Source organism: Stylophora pistillata, chromosome 13, assembly GCF_964205215.1.
Source record: "Stylophora pistillata chromosome 13, jaStyPist1.2, whole genome shotgun sequence".
NCBI classification, from domain to species: domain Eukaryota; kingdom Metazoa; phylum Cnidaria; class Anthozoa; order Scleractinia; family Pocilloporidae; genus Stylophora; species Stylophora pistillata.
In genome coordinates, this window is record NC_142531.1 from 15,701,615 (window position 1) to 15,720,767 (window position 19,153).

The 19,153-nt window shown below is 39.1% G+C and overlaps 4 protein-coding genes across 6 annotated transcripts in view; 2 read left to right on the forward strand and 2 right to left on the reverse strand.

Annotated features, from left to right (window-relative positions):
* Window positions 1-9,215, reverse strand: part of LOC111327659 (GATOR1 complex protein DEPDC5) — a 30,883-nt gene extending 21,668 nt beyond the window's left edge. The window contains exons 1-5 of the mRNA XM_088742533.1: window positions 8,640-9,215; window positions 7,542-7,752; window positions 6,357-6,614; window positions 4,212-4,346; window positions 1,088-1,336 (exon numbers count right to left, since the gene is read on the reverse strand). Coding sequence (XP_088598659.1) covers window positions 1,088-1,336; window positions 4,212-4,346; window positions 6,357-6,614; window positions 7,542-7,752; window positions 8,640-9,110 — 1,324 coding nt within the window. The 5' untranslated portion in view covers window positions 9,111-9,215. The remainder of the gene's footprint in view (window positions 1-1,087; window positions 1,337-4,211; window positions 4,347-6,356; window positions 6,615-7,541; window positions 7,753-8,639) is intronic.
* A 51-nt stretch (window positions 9,216-9,266) lies between these two features.
* LOC111327636 (rRNA methyltransferase 3, mitochondrial) lies at window positions 9,267-12,459 on the forward strand. Of its 3 annotated transcripts, none has more exons than XM_022931859.2 (4): window positions 9,267-9,520; window positions 9,615-9,967; window positions 10,443-10,646; window positions 11,120-12,459. In XM_022931859.2, the coding sequence occupies exons 1-4, from the start codon at window positions 9,375-9,377 to the stop codon at window positions 11,365-11,367; spliced, it is 951 nt and encodes a 316-aa protein (XP_022787594.2). In that variant the 5' UTR covers window positions 9,267-9,374; the 3' UTR covers window positions 11,368-12,459. The 3 variants fall into 3 exon arrangements, with proteins under 3 accessions (XP_022787594.2, XP_088598689.1, XP_022787595.2); XM_088742563.1 differs by having other exon boundaries at window positions 9,390-9,527; XM_022931860.2 differs by having other exon boundaries at window positions 9,396-9,531.
* On the reverse strand, window positions 10,025-14,948 carry LOC111327635 (sedoheptulokinase). Its single transcript, XM_022931858.2, has 4 exons — window positions 14,154-14,948; window positions 13,591-13,766; window positions 12,889-13,056; window positions 10,025-12,354 (listed from the first exon to the last, which is right to left on the reverse strand). Exons 1-4 carry the CDS (start codon window positions 14,774-14,776, stop codon window positions 11,891-11,893), a joined length of 1,431 nt encoding a protein of 476 aa, XP_022787593.2. The 5' UTR covers window positions 14,777-14,948; the 3' UTR covers window positions 10,025-11,890.
* Window positions 14,949-15,343: 395 nt separating this feature from the next.
* Window positions 15,344-19,065, forward strand: LOC111327634 (flavin-containing monooxygenase 5). Its single transcript, XM_022931857.2, is given in 4 exon segments — window positions 15,344-16,163; window positions 16,864-17,567; window positions 18,247-18,563; window positions 18,565-19,065. Coding segments are annotated over 4 exon segments (1,617 nt in total). The 5' UTR covers window positions 15,344-15,595; the 3' UTR covers window positions 18,593-19,065.
* The last annotated feature ends 88 nt before the right edge of the window (window positions 19,066-19,153 follow it).

The following is a 19,153-nucleotide window of genomic DNA, read 5'->3' on the forward strand; positions in this document are numbered from 1 at the left end:
CGGGTATAATGTGTGGCAGACAGAAAAAAAAATTTTCTGCCTACCACGCATTATATGGATATATATATATATAATTTTTTTTTCTTTTTCTTTTTTAACGTTTTGTTGTGTAGTATCGCTGAGTATTTGTACGAGTTGTGCCGTATTTTGTCAAGCCCGTAAGGCGAGTCAAAATACAAACAACGAGTAAGAATACTCAGCGATACAATACAACAAAACGTTTAATATGAGATTTATTATCCAACACGCCAAACTGTTATTTCAGTGCGGGCGAATGTCTAACCGGTTCTCTGGAGTACAAATACCGCGAGATATTTGTACTCGTTTTGGGCGTTACTTGTACTCTACGAAGCATAGTTGGATAATAAAGTTCAATATTCCACTCCATACGATGAAAACGGCGATGAACAACTACAACCTTTATTGAGGATATTCCTAAGAACTTAATAACCAAAAGAAAATCGTGTTCCCGCATGAATTTGAGCGTTATTTCAGAGACGCAAACTTTACCATTTGGCAAGAACTCACTTCTTAAGCACAGTTCTCTGTCAAAGCCGAGAAGATTATCATTTTGCAAATATTCACTGAACAAACAGACTGCATTTCAGAGTTAAACACAAAGGCGCGGTATATAAGGAAGTCTTCCCTGGGAAGATCTAGGCTCATTTGTCACTCACCGTTGACGTATGCGGGTCAAATTTAAATGCTGCTAGACGAACAAAAGGAGCTAATGAGATATCTATTGTTTACTTCCACCAGCATGGTGGCATGAGGTAACGTGAGAACCACCTACTTCGATCTCAAATTTACCGCCACAAATAAAGACAGTTTCCATTGGAGAAAGGAAATACAAATCTCAAAAATTCTTGTAATATGATGAAGACATAAAAAACAATTTTGAGGAATGCACCCGCTGTTCACTGCTTTGGAGTAGCTGTAGCTCAAGCTGACTTGACTCTAAGAGTTCTACATCACACGAAGGTTGATTCACAAATGGTCCAGTGGGACCTAAGGCTCCTTTTATAGCGCGCCTTCGTGTTTAAGCTAAAAAATGTACCAAGAACAAACAGCAAAAATGGAAGCTGACCTTTTTCGTGTTCACCGTTTTTTCCAAGTGAATTCAAAATAGCATCAGGTATTTTTATACGAGGTGCAACGTTCCCCGTCTTATTTCTTGTCTTTGGTGAAGTATAGAAATTGTGATTCATCCAGTGAGGAATGTTATAATCATCTCCAATGTGTTTGTCTTTGAGGCCAAGGGTCTTGTTAAAGAACTTGAAAAGGGGCACAGTGTGAAGCGGCTGTTCAGCAAGGCACACAAGGTCGCTCGACACACCTAGTGACATAAAGTCAAAATAAGTGACCCCTGAACAACTGCTGATTCTTCAACTGAATAGACCCTTCCACGGTTTTTTCGGCCATATTGTTTGGGGGTCAAACAAAACCTCGTTGCGTAGCAACAAGCAATATATTATTTTGTAATTATTGGACGCGCGTCGGTACCTTCACTCAATATCGTAACTTTATAAAGGGAAAATCGCTTATTTTCGTCTCCAAATCTTGTGGGAACATAGATAAGGCGTCACTAAAAGTAAGTGCCGAATTTTTGGCGAAGTACCTTTTTGTCACTGCGTTTTATGGGCAGATTGATATGTTGTTTGAAGGTGACCTCGTGGCCGCCATGGTGCGAGAATGGCATTTAAAAAAGCACTTCTTTCGGTTGGGAAATTACAATATGTTTTTTAGCCATCGATATTGTGTAGTTTTAAATTTTAGGATTTATGGTGGGAGTAAGTACTCAAATAAGGTTCTGAAAGCATCTGTGTTTTGCATGCCAGTATAGAGTCAAACATCAGCATCTCTGGTTATTTGTGCAGAGGCTGTACACAGTTTTAACCCTGGGGAATCGTCTCCACTTTTCATCAATTCGTTGCAGTGATGATATCACTATTATCAACCGATGTTGATAATCGCCGCCTTTTGGGTGACTTAGTATATGAATGCTCAAAAGGAGTCAAAAAAAGAGTAGGTATTGGATTGCTTACTGAAGGCTTCCCGTCTCGAAAATGATTGGAGCAGACGATAATTAACACTCTCCCTTGACTTTCCTATTGAGAAATATTTTCTTCCCTTCTGAACCTGTCGAGACTATGCTTCAATTAATGATTGCTTGGGCTTGTGGAACGATAACTTCTGTACATGTGAGTGGTGACCCATTTTTTCGGATCTCTTCTATCGTTATTACAGCCGCCGACAGAACACCTATCTCCAAAACCCATTAAACCAAGGGTTTCTCTTTGCCGAGTTATTGGTTTTTCAAGAGTATGTTAGCCTGTCTGGACGAAAAGGTTTAAAGAGCACGTAAACACATTTATTTCAATTTTTCCTCTGCACAATTAAGTTACTTCAATACAAAAAGTCATTCGGAAAAGCTGTACTCTGACCTTCTGGCATCATGTCGGCCGCGAGGTCACGTCCAAAGGAAAACGATCGCAATGTTCCCATAAAATGCAGAGAAGAAAAGGTTTTTTTCGCCAAGAGGGGAAAAAGTCACTCGCCTTTATTGATGTCTTCTCTTTTTCAGCGATGAATATTAATTTTTGTTCCTGAACAACGCGAAAATTTAATCGAGGGGAGCGATGCGCGTCTTCTTATCATAAGAGATTCTATGGCTCGTTGCTACGCAACGAGGTTTTGTTTGACCCCCAACCAATATGGCCGATAAAACCGTGGAAGGGTCTATTAGGGCAATTTTCAATCGAGTGTCGAGAGCATCCGATATTGCTTTCGTGTTACTTAACCTTGCTTTGTGATTGGCCCATAATTTCCGCGCCATCCTCTTAGCCGATCAGGTGCATAACTAAAACCAATCGCGACTTGGTCATTTCCCGCGCTTCAATCAGTTTGCTCTGTGATTGGTTCAGAAATCTCGCGCCATCCTCTCGGCCAATCAGGTGCAAAACTAAAACAATCGCGACTCAGTCATTTCCCGCGCTTCAAGCGGTTTGCTTGTTCTCATTGGCTACTGGTAATGTAATCATTTGTTTTGATTGGTCGCTGGGATTACTTTGGTTTTAGACGTCCAACACTCATTTAAAACTGCCCTACTGCGATCAATTACAACGCAATAACTAAACTTCATTTGACAACACAAAGCCTCACTTAATGGGAGTCACAACCACTTCACTTTTCTTTTAGCCTACCAATTATACTAATTGTCTTTTACAGTTGGAAAGAAATCTATGATCATAACAATAATAACGACAATGATAACGAGATAATGAGGAAGTTGAAGCTACACACAAAAACAACAAGTATGGGTAAAAAAAATCCAGAAATATAGAAATAAGAAACACAGAAAAGTTTGTTGACTTGCTTAGAAGTATGTCTTCAGCCTTGATCAAAATTAAAAAAAACATTTGGACGAGACCGTATTTTGAGGAGACATCTCTCCCTTAAAATGACCCGTGTGAGACAAATACACAATTAGGAAACGTCTCACAGATGATCTTTTGTACCTGGAGACCTTGGTTACATGAGTACAAGTAGACTTATATTACTGTGCTCTACCTTACGTTAATTTACCAAATTGCCACGTTGAAGCTGCCTCCAATCTATCTTATAATCTTTTAAGTAACAAAGAAAACTTAAAATCGTGTATACATATAAAGAAAACTTCGTGCAAACATTTTTTAAGTTCATGGTTTTCAATCTGCGTTGATCACCTTCATCTAAAACAATCCTCGCACTTTTTCGGTTTTGGTTCACCTCTTCACTGTTTTTCTTTTTTGTTTATTCAATTATTTATTTAATTGTTATCAATTACTATAAATGTTTTCCTACTATTAATGGCAAAACTTGTATGATAAAATGAACCAACACGTACTTTGATTGGTTGTTACTCATGATCCGCAAAGATGACGTCACCATAAAAATACTACTTTTTTAATCATGTAAAACAAATGGATTCCATGTTGTCATGGGTCTGCACAGTAATAGAACACAGAAGACGTCATAATGTGGTAAGAACATCCGTGACACATTCGGCTGCACCTCATGTACCTCTTTTTTGTTCTTACTGAACTTGTCAGACAGATGGCAACATAGAATCTATTTGTTAAACAATTTCCCAGTTTCCTGGCATTTTAACGGGCCTTTTTAGAAGCCTACGGAAGTGAGATCGCTAAAATCTGAGTGTATCATTACCATACCGCTATCCAGTAGACGCTGTTTGGTTATGCTGGTCATTTCTCTGTCCACCTCAAACACTCCAGACCCAGGTGCAACAATGATAACCGTCTGACCGGTACGACTAAAGTTACGATCGATGTGGTGCCTTTCAAATGCTGAAGTAAAATAAAATGGCGATGAGAATTGAGAAATTATCCGTCGAGTATTGAAAGTTATCTTGGATTGCATTGGGTTCCCTGCACTCTGCTTTGTGATTGCTCTACACAACTGCCGCCAGCCTCTCGACCAATCAGATGCCAAACTAACAACAATCACAACTTGTCCTTCACAGAAAGTTTGCTTGTTTTTACTTTGAGTTCTCATTGGCTTCTGGTAATTACTATTTCATTCCAGATGTTCTGACTCGCCGTTTTCATTGTTTTGGTTTTGAATGTGAGGTGGCTGGAAACAGTTTTCTGATACACCAACCGACTATACTGAAAGCGCTCAAAAACTAACTTTCCCCTTTCGCAGTCAAACAAATTTCACAGATGTGTTCACCGGTGGATTGAAGTTTAAAATAGTGGGCGTGGGATGGCCATCGCTATTATGCTAAGGTTATGGGAAAATCCCTTCAAACAGCTTTTGGGAACGGTTTCTGAAATTCCTTGATAGATACTCCCAAAACTTCTAGATTTTATTTTTTGAGATAAGGCCTCGCTGTTGAGTGAATTTTAGCAATTCAAATCAAACCGTTTCAAAATTATGGTACAGCTAAGTTTACAATTGATTTAACTGCCGCGACATGATACTGTTTAGGGAAATAGCTCTAAATTAACTTATATTCGATAGATTATATTTGTTTTTCGTACGACAAATTTCCATTATTTTCTTAGCCATTGTGCTTAATTTGAAGCTATTTTGTCGCGTCGAGGAGAAACTACGACGTCGCGAGTTAAGAGTAGTTTTTTGGGGGGTGTCTCGGCAAAAGACACGCAGTCGAAATTATATAATGTTTGTGCCTACATCAGTTCCCGGTTGTTCAAAGAGCGGATAACGCTATTCACAGGATGAGTCATTATACGGTGGATAGTGCAGTATGAATAAAGAGGGTAAGTTTCTAAGGAAATTGTGATGCCGTGTCGGTGGGGGTAACAAGGTAATTTGGTAATATCAACTAAGTTAAAATTGTAACACATAATTCCTCCATTCGCTCTGACGAGGGGCTGACGCTCGAAACGTCAGCTTTTTAAATCTTTACGGTGGCCAATTTACAATTTCAACTTAGTTGATATTACAAAATTACGATAGTGCAGTATGTTTTGCAAACACTTACCCGCTAGAAAGCGATTTATTCGTTGGATAGAGTTATCCATCCTTCAAACAAATAGGCCCAGGTCATTATTTTCACAATTAATAAATCTAACTCCTTGACAACGAATCTTCTTTCAACGGACATCTTTACTGTGTGGATGTGGACAAAGAAATTGAGCCCCTTTGCCATCCAGAACATGTTCTAAAGGGAACTTTCATGAAGTTTTACTATATATCTTTTGGTAAACGACGTAATCAGGAATGTGAGTGGACACTGAAATTGCAACACAAGCGAAACGATTCAACTGCGTCTCCCACCATATTTTCAATCAAATTTTCTTCAGGTAATCCGCCATAGCAGAGCAAACTCAAGAAAAAGGAGGATTGATGTAGTTGATACAATACGAGGTAATGACATGCAAGGTTGACGCTGAACCAGATCGAAAAGTCAAGAAGCTGAGGTCGATAAGCAATTAACTACAAGCTGTGTAAGCAGATATTAGCAAAGGTGGAGTGGGTGTTCGAGTGAAACAGGTCTCAAAAGGTTACAGACATATCATAGGTCATCTGAGCCTTAAGTATTTTTCTTACTCAACAGGCGCATGACTAGAATTTTTCAGAGGGGGGCGGTGAAGATCACGTTTTGTCATACCAAGATTACATGAACCTTTCCCTGCTGTCATGTTGACATACATGTGTTTTACTACAAGTGATATTTTTCATGCCAAGTAGAATCTTCAGATTTACGCTTTTTCCCCTGAATTAAATGGTTTACAAAGGGGGGGGGGGGGGGAGTTATAGATAACCTGGAACCTCTCCCAAGCTACACCTCTGTTCAAAGACAGAGATATACTGTAGCCATCATAACTTACCATTCATTGCCAAGTTTATAGCTTCTAGAAAGTTTCCCTCATAAGAGCTGGAATTTTTCCCCTTGATTTTTGTGCCTTTCAACTTATCACAACAGTTCGTGAGTCTTGGATATTGGTTAAAGCAGTGCTTCAGAGTGACTAGCATAGGGATCCAGTCATCACGCCTGTCTGATAAAGCAACAACTTGGTAGAAATCTTCATAAAAGCGTCCGTAAGGATCCTTTTGAATGCATCCTTGAGCGTCTTTAGGAAAGTCCTCTGCAAAAGTAGCGAATGAATATTTATGCATTAATTTAGACACTGAAACTTTTGAACAGTTTTCTTTCTCTTCTGAGAGTGGGGTTGGGGCAGGGGGTGGGGGCAGGGAGTGGAGGGAACCCTCTACCTTTTTGTTCTTGCCCCACTCTACCTGTGGGTAGAATGTGAAAAAAAAGTTCTTTAGGAACCCTTGCTTGGCAGCCCAGATTGGTGCCACATACGGTTTGTGTGTGTAATAATCCTAATGCATCTCTCCTTACTATTACAAATATAATTTTTATGTCACCAATACTGTGGTTCCTCCCCCTAAAAAGTGAAAGTAATTTTCTTGATTACTTAGCCACCCCATCATATTCCAAGTCCTGTGTAGTAGAGTAACACATTATTGGAACTGTCCGTTTATGGCCTATTGTGGGGTTTGAACCAAGGCTGTGCTCTTAGAAAAATTGAAGGGAGCCTAGAGCTCTGAAACTGTGAAATCCAGGGTGCCCAGCATATGCTTTATATTGGAAAACTAAGGTTCCTGAGTCGCCCAAGAGCAAAAGAAAGGTGCCAAGGGCCACTGCTTGACCACAGCCCTGTTGAGCCATTGTCCTATGGAAGGTCTCACTCCTAGTCTCTCTCTAAAAGTATAGTGTTCTTACTCAGTAGGAATTAAATACCCTATGATGCAAGGGTAATGTCCTCTATGTAGGAAAGTTTACCAAGAGAGGGTAATGGATTTGATGATAACAAATGACACTTTACTTAGAAAACATCTTTTGGTATAATTCAGGATGAGGAATTTTTATAATCAAGTTCCCTCCTCAGAATCCCAAGTTTTTTTGCGATACGGAAACTGACATTATTGATGCAATGATTGAATCTTCTTCTGTATACCTGGGACTCAGCTACCTCTCCTTACAGTACAATAGGAACATTACCTACCAAGAGATTGCGCATTGTAAAATGTTCTTGAAAACAGAATAATACTGACATCATGGTGGGCTTTAAGCTCCTTCCATTTGGTAAACAATTCATAACAAAATCCATTGATTGCCTTTTCAATATAAAGATCTCCATTGAAGTCAAAGTCCCACATTTCTTTACTCATTTGTATGAATAAATACATCTTTGTGCTACTTGATCTAAAAACCACCTGCAATGGGAAAGAAATTTCATGATTGATGTCCAGTAGGGGACTGCACTATAATTAAATCAAAGGAAAGAGTTGAAAGGCAAATTGCACAAAAATAGAAAGAAACTCAAATATGCAAGAAGACTGCTTTTCCAAATTTTTCGCATGTTGCCCCCTCACCTAATGCCTCCATTGATCTGAAGCTCCAACATTCCCGGTATTTGAACTATTGAAGATTGTTTTGTTCAAATTCCTGCCCCCCACCCCAGGCCAAAATTGTGTTCATATGCACTACCCATCTGCTGGGTTTAATGGTCAACTTTTTGGGAAAGGGAAACTCAGCCACTGTAGCTTTCTACCCTTTGATCAAACTTTAAAACCTAGACCTTGTAAAACTTTTCTTCTGTGCCGTAAGCTTGTGGAAGTAAACTTTTCACCTTAAAACACCTCCGTGTTTAAAGGCAAAACACTTGTATTCCACTTGAAAGACTTAGCACTTCTGGTCCTAATTCCCCACCCCCACCAAACAGGGTTCTAATTCCCCATTCCCTTCCACCTGGCCTGGGAGAGGATGGGGAATTTGCAGGTAATATCCAATCAAATCATTTTTTCCTCAAAAAAAGCCACATGGGGCTTGAACAAAATTGTCAACAGCAAATCAAAGACACCCTTTCCTGACTTTCTTTTGGAGGGTAGGGGTGGTTGTACACAGGCTAGCCCCCCCCCCCCCCCCTTCCCCATATGAAACTTCTCCTCACATGTGATCGAACATATTAGGGCATAGGAATGGGGACATGATCCAAGTTAAAAAATCTCCACAGATTTTTGAAGACTGACACTGCAGCCTCCTTTCATCCACTGTACTCTCCTGTTTCCTCCCTATTCATCCCCCCTACTCTTCTGCTTACCCTGGTATCATCGGATATCACTCCACAGGACACCTTCTCTCCCTTAGTCCAGATCTCATTAACCTGAGCCCGCACCCCAAAATGTGACAGCTTCTTGGTGATATAAACACACGAGCCAACGAGCTGTTTGGAAAATCTCCACATTTCGCTCCTCGTGACGAACTGGTCTTTAAACAAAAGTTCCACCATGTCCACAGACACATCTTTTGGTTCAATCTTGGTGACCTCCACATCCCAGTAAGTTCGCAACTGAAAGATGTTAGCCACAGACTGTTCGATGCTGATTGTATCTTTCTGTTGAAATTCAGGATTAATCGATTTAATCTGCAGCAAAAGACGAGTATTGTCTTCATCGGGGTGATGAATCTCCAAGATGTCTCCCTCTCTCTCGTTCGGAAATTCCTTAGGATTTAGTATGAGATCATCCTCACTGAAGTTCTGCTGATGGACCCATAACTTAAAAAGCTTCATCCCTAAGAAAATTTACTTCGATTACAACGTACAATCCAACATGTTTTTCTTTGCAAATTTTAGTTCGCTCTTTCCGCCATATTGTTTTTGTAGTGGATACCGCTGACTTGTTACCTGAGTCGCTACCGCCTCGCTACCTGACACTCCGTCAACTAATTCCCAGTTTACCAGAAGTATTATTGAGAAAGGAACGCCTGACGAGTTTCTGCTTCTACTTCTGTTCGATCTATGGTCGATTTTTAGTGTGTTTCAAGCTTTTTTACAATGCACCTACTTTTTCGAAGGCCTATTTTGGTAGAAGAAGCTGGAATTGCAGCTGAATTTCTTTCTGCGGTAACTCGAACTGCCCAGTCAATAAAGCAAGGAAAACATACCATCAAAGCTCTTGAAAGTGGCACACCGAGACTCAGGTAGGCTGTAGGTACACGCACTTTACTAATATGTCAATTTAATTTAAATTCATTTCATTGTGTTCAATTCAACAACTATTTTAATATTTTTCAGGATGGCAGCATCTCTTAACAAAAGAAAACACAGGGAAAAACATGGCCGTATCATGCTAGAGGGATGGCGCCACATACGAGAAGCTTTGATGGCTAAAGCTAAGGTGTTAAATATATTTTATTCCAATCCAGCACTGCTTGATCACATCGACACTTCAAGTTTACCATCCAGCTGTCTGGCTCAAATAAGCGAAGAAACGATGGAGAGTTTATCAAGTGCTGTCACACCACCTGGTATAATAGGGATGTTCAAGCGTCCCAGACAGGGCGAAGGGGGAGAATTGAAGAACAGAAACACTCTTCAACTTCCATTGACAGTGTTATGTGATGGGCTGAAAGATCCAACAAACTTAGGTATGGGTTATGATTATTACATGGCAAAGAAATCGCTTTGAGTCAAACAAAGGTTGGTGATTCTGAAACCTTTAACCCTTTACTACCAAGATCTTATCAGCAATTCTCCTTACTATTAAACTCTACAATTCTTAAGTTAGTTTGGAAAATTTGGTATTGGATCAACTAACGATCCCCTTATTTAATAATCCCCTTATGTTTCTTTATTCACATCACTTGTCCGCTTCACATTGTGCTGATATTGTAAGGAGAAATTCTGTTGTGGTCACTCATCTGAGTTAAGAGAAAAGAGAAAAGACATTGAATTGGGAAACAAACTAAAAAAGAAAAAAGAGATTACTACTATGGACAGTATATAGAAGTGAGAAAGTTTGAAATTAAAAGTACATAAGTACAAGACCCTACTTTCTTCCATACTATTTATGGTAACTACTATATACTTGTCTAATGTATGTTACATTGTTTTATTTTGTAGGTACATTGGTGCGCACATCTGCAGCAGCAGCTTGCCAGTCCTTTATAACTTCAACAGGTTGTGTTGATGTATGGGACCCAAAAGTGTTAAGATGTGCTGCCGGAGGTCATTTTTATCTTCCCATTCATTACAACTTGGATTGGGAAGAGATTGAGGCAGTCATTGCAGATAAAAGGATTTTCCTTGCAGACAATAACATTTCTGGTAGGGAAAGTTTTTACCTAATGTGAAGTACCAAATGGTTGGTTGTTTGGACTGTCAGTCAGTTGATCTGTTTTTATGTTATGTTCACTTTTGATGTTCTTTTTATCCTATCCTGTTTTTATCTGGCAAAGAATAGATATTAATATACATTGGAATATAGTTCAATAATTTTGTAGTTTGGATTTCTGGCTGGTAAGACTTAGTTTTGGTGGCTTTTGAGTTAAAAAGTGTATATCAATCTCTGAAAACTATTAATCAAGTTTGTGTCCAGAGAGCAATATTGAACCAGGGAATTTTATATTTCAAAGTGTATTCTAACAAAACCCATGAGTCACTTGCTTACTAAAATGTGAAACCTCGCTTGATATTATTTCTGGGGAATAAGTATCAATCACAAGTGATGATGACTTCAAGCAGGCCCAGTCAGGTTGAGTCATTTCCCAATACTCCATTATTTTTTTTAATTCCCTTAGATGACCTATGTATTCCATCATCAGCACATTTCTTAGTGGACTGGACTCAAGGACCCAGTGTTTTGGTTATTGGTGGTGAGACCACAGGATTAGGGGAAATTATCAAAAACATAGCTTGTCAACATCAAGGACAACTTGTTCGTGTTCCCATGGCAAACACGATTGACTGTTTAAGTGCAGCAATGGCTGGCACAGTTATTATTTATGAGGCTTACCGACAATTACTTATTGCTGAACAGGATAGATAACATGATCAGTGTGAAGAGGTTAAATTTGTTGATTTGCCAATTAATAGTTTTTTGTTACATTCATTTTGAAATCACTTGGAATCCTTGCAATTTGATTGGCTCTCACTGCTGCGATTTATTCACAAACTGCACCATCGTGTGCTCTGAATCATGTTACTAACCAGGCAATGAGAGAGCTTTGCTAAAACACAACAACCAATCAAATTTCAAAGCTTGTTGAAAGAAATAAATCAATCTGATGGAAAATGAGAGACAACTAGTGCAAATTTTTACAAACCAGCTCAATAAACTGGATAAATGAAATATTTTTTCAGACTAAAAAAAACTTGTATTGTGCGAATAAATTTTTTGATTTCAAAATAAATATAATAAAGTTGAAATTAACCGTAGGTCTGTATTGTGCAATTTTGGTCTGAAATCCAAATCAAACTCATGCTGCATGCTTGTTTAAAATTGCATATGATTTCAGACCAAATTGCACTCCACTCAGTTTGGTTACAATTCAGAATTGTAATGTTACCATTCAATTTCTCTCCAAGAGAGTCACTATCGCAGCACCTATTGATGCATCTGCAAGTTCATTCAATACCAGTGGCAATTCAAAAACCTGTTCAACCTGTTTCTGTAGCACTTGGTTTCTCATCAGAGCACTACCAGCACAAACTATTTGTCGCACACCATGCAAATGAAGGAAATCTCGTGTCATCATTTCTTGTATGTTTTCAATAACTCCTCGACAAAGACCCAATCCAACATCACCGAGTGAGATATTTCCTGATGTCAAGTTGTTCACTTGTCCTCTTTGATCAGGAGAGTGCCTTTCACCCCATAAAGTTGGAACCACTTGAAGTGATGTTGCACCTTTCTCATCAGCACAGGCTAGAATTCTACGATAAATTTCATCTGTACAAGGAAGGCTCTCTTCAAGTCCAAGATCTCTCATCCATGATGTCAACATCTTAACAAAGGTGGCCAAAATATTACCACCTGTGCTGACAAAAGAAACAACAGCTGACAGTTAGACCTTAATAAAGATTTCTTAGTTTACCAACATTGTTGAGAATGACTCAATAAATCCACGGTTAAACTAAACGTTTTACTTTAGTTTGACTAAGAACAAAACCTCCACGACGAATACTCGATCTACACAAGGCAAAAAACTCGAACGAAGTAAAAATACTTGACATTTGATCCCTGTCACTCATTTTAAAAATACCATAAATGTAATGCAATGTCACGTGCTCCTGAACAAACAACAAAATGATCAATGCATTAAGAATTTTCCAAGAACCCCTATGGGTCTTTTAAGACCCATTATAGAAAATTAAAATTTTCTATAACATCGTTGCAACCCAAAGATATATCTCTGGAGATAGATAGAGGTAAACAGTGGTGGACTAAAGATTTAAAGTTAACACTGCTATCTCCAGGGTACAAGAAACTTCCTGTGAGTGAAAAGGAAGGGTTTGTTCACTCTTTGAACCAGCAGTACAAACATAAATGAAGGCAATCTGACTTAACCTGAAAGTGATGCAGCTGTCATAACTTTCTGTCCATGAAAGAATGGAAGAATTGTAACTGCTTTACTAGGCATCTTTGAGGTTTGAAATGAAGATTCCCCTGTGGCCACACTGTTGGTATTAGCAGGAATAACCACAGCCAGTTGACAGGATGTGCCAATATTAAGAACTGAAAATCAAAATATATGAGAACTGAAATTAAAACACTGGTTGAATTTTGTTTTGTTTGAAATGTGAAAGTTTCTAGTCATGACTGGTAAGGGATAAGAATGATTAATTCTTATGCTTTCTTTTTCCCTTAAACTTCTTAGGCAATGGCCTGTCACCTTTCATGTCCCACAAGTCTTACATTTTGAGCATTAATGACCCTGATTCAAGTCTTTATCTCAATCACCACTTCATTTCCTATGGTTTTCTTTGGACAACCTCTTGTCCTCATACCATTGTGTCAAAGAGACCACAAATACTGTTAACTCCTGACTCCCCAGATCTGATTGTCAATTCTCCCCCTAGCCACTATGCATTTCCTTGTAAATTAGTTTCAAGAATTTGGTGTTCTACCGGAGCAGTTTCAGTATTCTCTTTACTTGTTTATTGGATAATCTATGGATATTGTAGGGAGAAGTTGCACATTAATCACCTCTGGGGGTTAAAAGGTTTGGTGATACAACATGCATGGAAAACACTTCAAATATTGTATTACCTGCATCACTTTCCTGGGATATGCTTGCCAGCAATGAGCACTGGAAGTCCCCCAGACCCACCCCCACAGGTGTACCAACTGGAATTCCATACAAAGACTTTTGTAGCTTACCGACAATTGTACCTGGTTGCACCACCACTGGTAGAAGTTGAGTGGGGAAGTTTGCCTTTTTCAGACTGAATAAGGAGTAAAAATAATAGGTTTGCAGTCTACCCTACTAGACATTGGTGTTGACTGCTTGTGCAAAATCAGATAGGCAACTGGGCTCAATCTGAATGCCTAACAGTCAGAAATTTTCACAGAATTTCCACTGAAAGGTTGTTTCCAACCTCTTAGAATATGCAAACTTTTTTTAGAAATGTCAAGCAATTCCAAAAAATAATTTGATGTTTTAAATTGGCCAATTTTCCAAACTTTTGCAATTACACTTGGTTGTTGACACTTAGAAATCAGACTGCTGGGCATGCTCAAATGGACAAAATGCCCAGCAGTCAGAAATTTTCACAGAATTTCCATTAAGAGGAAGAGAAGAACTTGATAAGCATGTGAAATTACTAACTTACATATTTAACTCCCATGTCATATCATTGACATCAAAATATCCCCAGCTGACTGCATTGTGCGTGGACATGCAAGGCTTTCTCATTTCACAAAAAACACAAACAACGTAATCCATGATGGTTCCAGCGCAGTCAAAACGTTCCAAGAAGCTAGGGTCATTTCTCTGTAGCCAAAACATGCTTGCACATCCAAAACCAGTAGAAACAGGAATATTTGTGCGTGCAGGGGGTAGGGTGCCCAAAAATTCATTGTCACATCTCCCGTCCTCCCAAGTAATGAGATGAGAGACATTATCGCTCTGTATAAAATGGTCACCACCTCTTGATAAACTACATGTTTCACCTTTCCACATCACACATCCATGCATTTGTCCACAAATACCAATACGAGCCACTTTGGCCAGGAAATGTGGAGAGAATTGGGCAAGTACATGTTGTAAACAAGCAAATATTTTTACGACATCCTGCTCTGCAAAGTTCGATCTCTCGCCGGAATTATACGCCCTTGTATCAATTCTATAGCTTTCGATGACATCTCTATTACTATTTCGCACTAACGACACTTTTATCGAGGTTGTTCCTAAGTCTATTCCGAGGACGAAAGATTCCGAGTCACAATCCACCATCTTGTCACGCAACAAATGAAACTTGCAAAGCGTGAGGATATTTTTGGTGCATTTTACTTCACAGGCAGCCCAAGCTCACGACTGGAAAAGCGGACGTGACTCTTACGCAACGTTTTATATTTATAAAGGTTTGTATGGGATGTTATCGGTTTGCCTTAAAATAGAGAGGAAAATGTCTTGTTTTGAAATAAAATGGGCTTACCTTATTGCCTTGTTGTTGTCTTTGTTGATTCCTAGCGTCTCAGGCCATTTTGGGGTCATCCTCGGTGTAAAAATCTGACGAGGTTTTCTTTGTTTCATGAGGTATTGTTTTGCTGTACGCTATTTTTGTGTTTTGTTGTCTTTGTTTTACGTCACTCGTGAGCTTTACAGGGTTTTGCACCGAGAATGAGCCCCATTTTGAAGCGTTTTCGGCGAGTTAGCGCTATGTTGGTGTCCAACTGCTTCTTTAAGCAGTTGAACACAAACATAGCGCTAACTCGCCGAAAACGCTTCAAAATGGCCTGAGACGCTAGGAATCAACAACGAAAACAACAAGGCAATAAGGTAAGTCCATTTTATTTCAAAACAAGACATTTTTTCTCTCTCTTAAAGCAAACCAATAACATCTCATACAAATACAAAACGTTGCGCAACACGGTAGGAGTCGCGTCCTCTTTTCTTGTAGTGAGCTTGGGCTGCCTGTGTTTACATGAGTCTGCTCTTTTTAACCTTAGTTGCCTAATCAGAGAGAGCAGATGTTATGTAACATAATGAATATGTTCTGATAATTAATTTTTTCCGCGATAGTTAAACTCTTATTTACTTCGCTTTAAAAAAATGAGGGTTGCAATAATAGGAGCTGGAGCTAGTGGTCTTACCTGCATAAAATGCTGCAAAGACGAAGGATTAGAACCGGTATGTTTCGAACAAGAGGACTCCATTGGAGGACTGTGGTATTTTACCGAGGAGGAGCGACATAGCTCCGTATACAGGTCAACGGTAATTAACACCAGCAAGGAAATGATGTGCTTTTCGGATTTTCCAATCCCTAAAGAATATCCCCCGTTTATGCATCACCAATTGATCATGAAATACCTCCATTTGTACGCGAAAGAATTCGAATTGTACAGAAACATTCGGTTTCGCACTAAGGTGGTTGACCTCAAGAAAGCGCCAGATTTTGATGAAAGCGGGAAATGGGAAATCCTCTTTCAAGAACTTGACGACAAGAATCCCAACGCAGTGAAGAAAGAAGTGTACGATGCTGTGATGCTTTGTGTGGGTCACCACTCAGATCCTTCGTGGCCAACCTTTCCCGGTATGGACGGATTTTCAGGGCGTAAGATCCACAGCCATGCATACAAAGACTTTAAACCATTTGAAAACACGAAAGTCTTAGTGGTTGGTAGGTATTTTGCTCTTGACCTTTTTCTCCCCGAATCAAATATTTAATTTTTCAAGTAAATTTCCTGGCTATCTCTGCTCCCCTATCTCCAACCTTCAAACTTAAGAATCTTTGAAACAGTGTCAAAGATAAGTAATTTTTGTCTGGCTTTTTTTTTTTGTCTGAAACAAATTGCGTAGCCACATAATGGCACGATCTGATCATGATTTATTATGTCAAGCCGATTACTAATGAAATTTGTTTAAAATGAAATTAAAACAAAACAATTGGGAAATTGGGAAGATTGCATAAAACTTCCAAATCCCTCAGCCTTTTGTTTTTGCATGCTCTTTGTCTGGCAGTTGATAAACAGATGAGAGACAGTCGTCTCCATTAGTCATCACTTTTTATTGGACAAAAATGAATAGCCAATGACCCTTGCAAAGTAATCTGAGTCTTAATCATTCTTTTCTTCAATGCTCCTGACTAGCTCCCATTGCTCCTTCAACAACCCCAGAAGTTAAGAGGTGATCAGATTTATGTCACACTGAGAACTCAGTTTACCTGTTAATGGCCTTTCAAGGGTTGTCATGGTTACCTTCTGTATGCACTTGAGCCTCCGGCTTACTTTTCAGGCACGTTTACCCACGCTCGTATTTTATTTATTAGTTTAAAGCAGCAGTGTGTTTTGCAATGATCTGCAAATTTTTTCTATCTACAGGTATAGGGAACTCTGGTGGTGATATTGCTGTGGAACTCAGTCGTCACACTAAACAAGTCTTTCTCAGTACTCGCAGAGGGGCTTGGGTCCTGTCCCGCATGGGGAAGGGAGGCGAGCCTTTGGACCAGCAGGTCAACAGGCGTTTTGGGACTCTTTTGCCAAACTCCCTTCGAACAAGTCTTTTTAAAAAAATGTTAAATGAGAGATTTGATCATGAAGTTTTTGCACTGCAGCCTCAACATCCAATTGCTGGTCAGCATCCAATGGTCAATGATGCACTGCCTCACCGCATAATCATTGGAAGTGTTGTCATTAAACCTAATGTGAGCTCTTTCACCGAAACTGGAGTTATCTTTGATGATGGTACCCAAATAAATGACTTGGATGCTGTGATCTTCTGCACAGGGTACAAGATAGGATTCAGGTTCATTGATCAATCAATTCTCCCAGTTAGTGACAACAAAGTTGATTTGTACAAATATGTGTTCCCACCAAACCTTACCAAACCAACCCTTGCTGTTATTGGATGTGTGCAACCTCTTGGTGCCATTTTCCCTCTGTCAGAACTCCAGGGACGGTGGGCAACCCGAGTGTTTGGTGGGAAAACACCCCTTCCCTCTAAGAATGCCATGATGGAAGATGTTGAAATGAAAAGAGAGGCCATGCAAAATAGATATTATACTTCTAAACGCCACACAATTCAGGTAAAATAACCAAGCTCCAATGTACTATCAGTGGTATATCAATTTCTTTGTATGATTTTTTCTGTGATTATCAAGAAGAGCACACTCTGTTTGGTAGATGATCATGTCCTATCTAGAGTTTTGAATGAGGGCTCTAGTTTGCATTTGTACTACAGGTTTGTTTTGAGGTTTTCCATTATGGAAATGCTGGATCCACTGCTGACCAATGTTTGCAGAGTTTCAGCAAGTGTGGGAATTCTGATTGCTCACATCAATGTTGTTTGTAAAATGACATCACTGAGCAATTATTACAAGAAATTTAAAATCCTAATGATAAATGAGATAGAAAACCAAACCTGCTGAAAGGGGGCTGGAGTCTTTTCAATCACAAAGTTAGATATCTTTAGTTAAGGCAGTATATCTAAATGCTGTGTTTGCCAGGCATGGCCTTAAAAGGACTCAATGCCTTTAGAACAGGCTGAAATTTTCACAGGATTTTAACTGAAAGATCCTTTAAACTTCTTTTTCTTCTTAGAGCATTAGATGTTTGTTTAGAAATTTGAAGTGAATAAAAGCAAATGCTTTTGGATACCAACTCCAAACTCGTTAACTATAGTTGCATCTCATTTTATCTTTATTCCAGAATGCATCTTAGATAGTTTTTAATCTCAGCTGCAAAAACCTCTCTTCACTTTCACAGGTTGACTACATCCCCTATGCGGATGAATTGGCAAATCAGGTTGGTTGCAAGCCAAACTTGGTAAAGCTCTTTTTCAGTGATCCTACACTAGCCCTGAGGTGCTTTTTTGGACCTTGTACACCAGTCCAGTATCGTCTAATGGGCCCTGGTGCATGGAAAGGAGCTAAAAAAGCTATTGAAGATGCTCCAGGAAATGTGATTTATGCAACAAAGACTCGTGTCTTGCTAAAGAAGGAAGAGCAGGCACCTAACACCCCTGCTGTGTATCTGATGTTTTTAGTTTTGTTTGTGGTGTTGGTTTCCATTTTCTTACAATTCTGCAGAACACTTGAGTAATTCAGAGTGAGAGGTCACCACAGAGTGCACATGACTTCAAAGAATAATTCATAATTTAAGGAGGTATGTTCTGTTTTTTTAAACTTAAAAAACTTGCTGCCTTGTTTTAAACAAAACAAAACAAAGAAACAAAACCCTAAAATAACATGACACAAGATAGCCATATGTAACATAGATAATTTGTGCCTTCTTATTTCCAATCTTCACAATTTTCAGACAGCCTTTAACTTGAACATTTGAACCTCCAAATGCTGTAAACCATCACCAACAGATATCATGATATAGTTATAGCGCTAGGCGTGGTGTTGGATTAGTGCATTGGTCCTAGAGTTGTATTTCATGTAGGGTGTACTAGAGTAACAGTAGCAGTTTCTGCGTAGTCTTGGTCTGGTGGAACCCCTAGATACTGTAATGTACTTTTCATTATTATGTCTCCCAGAGAGAATTGCATCATTGAATAAAGTCTCGCATTTGATTGGTTAATGAAGTGAGGTATTTAGTGTGGAATTGTGAGGCGAAGTGATATTGTTTTGCATCTACGTATGCATAGCAACTACCGGTATAAGTAATG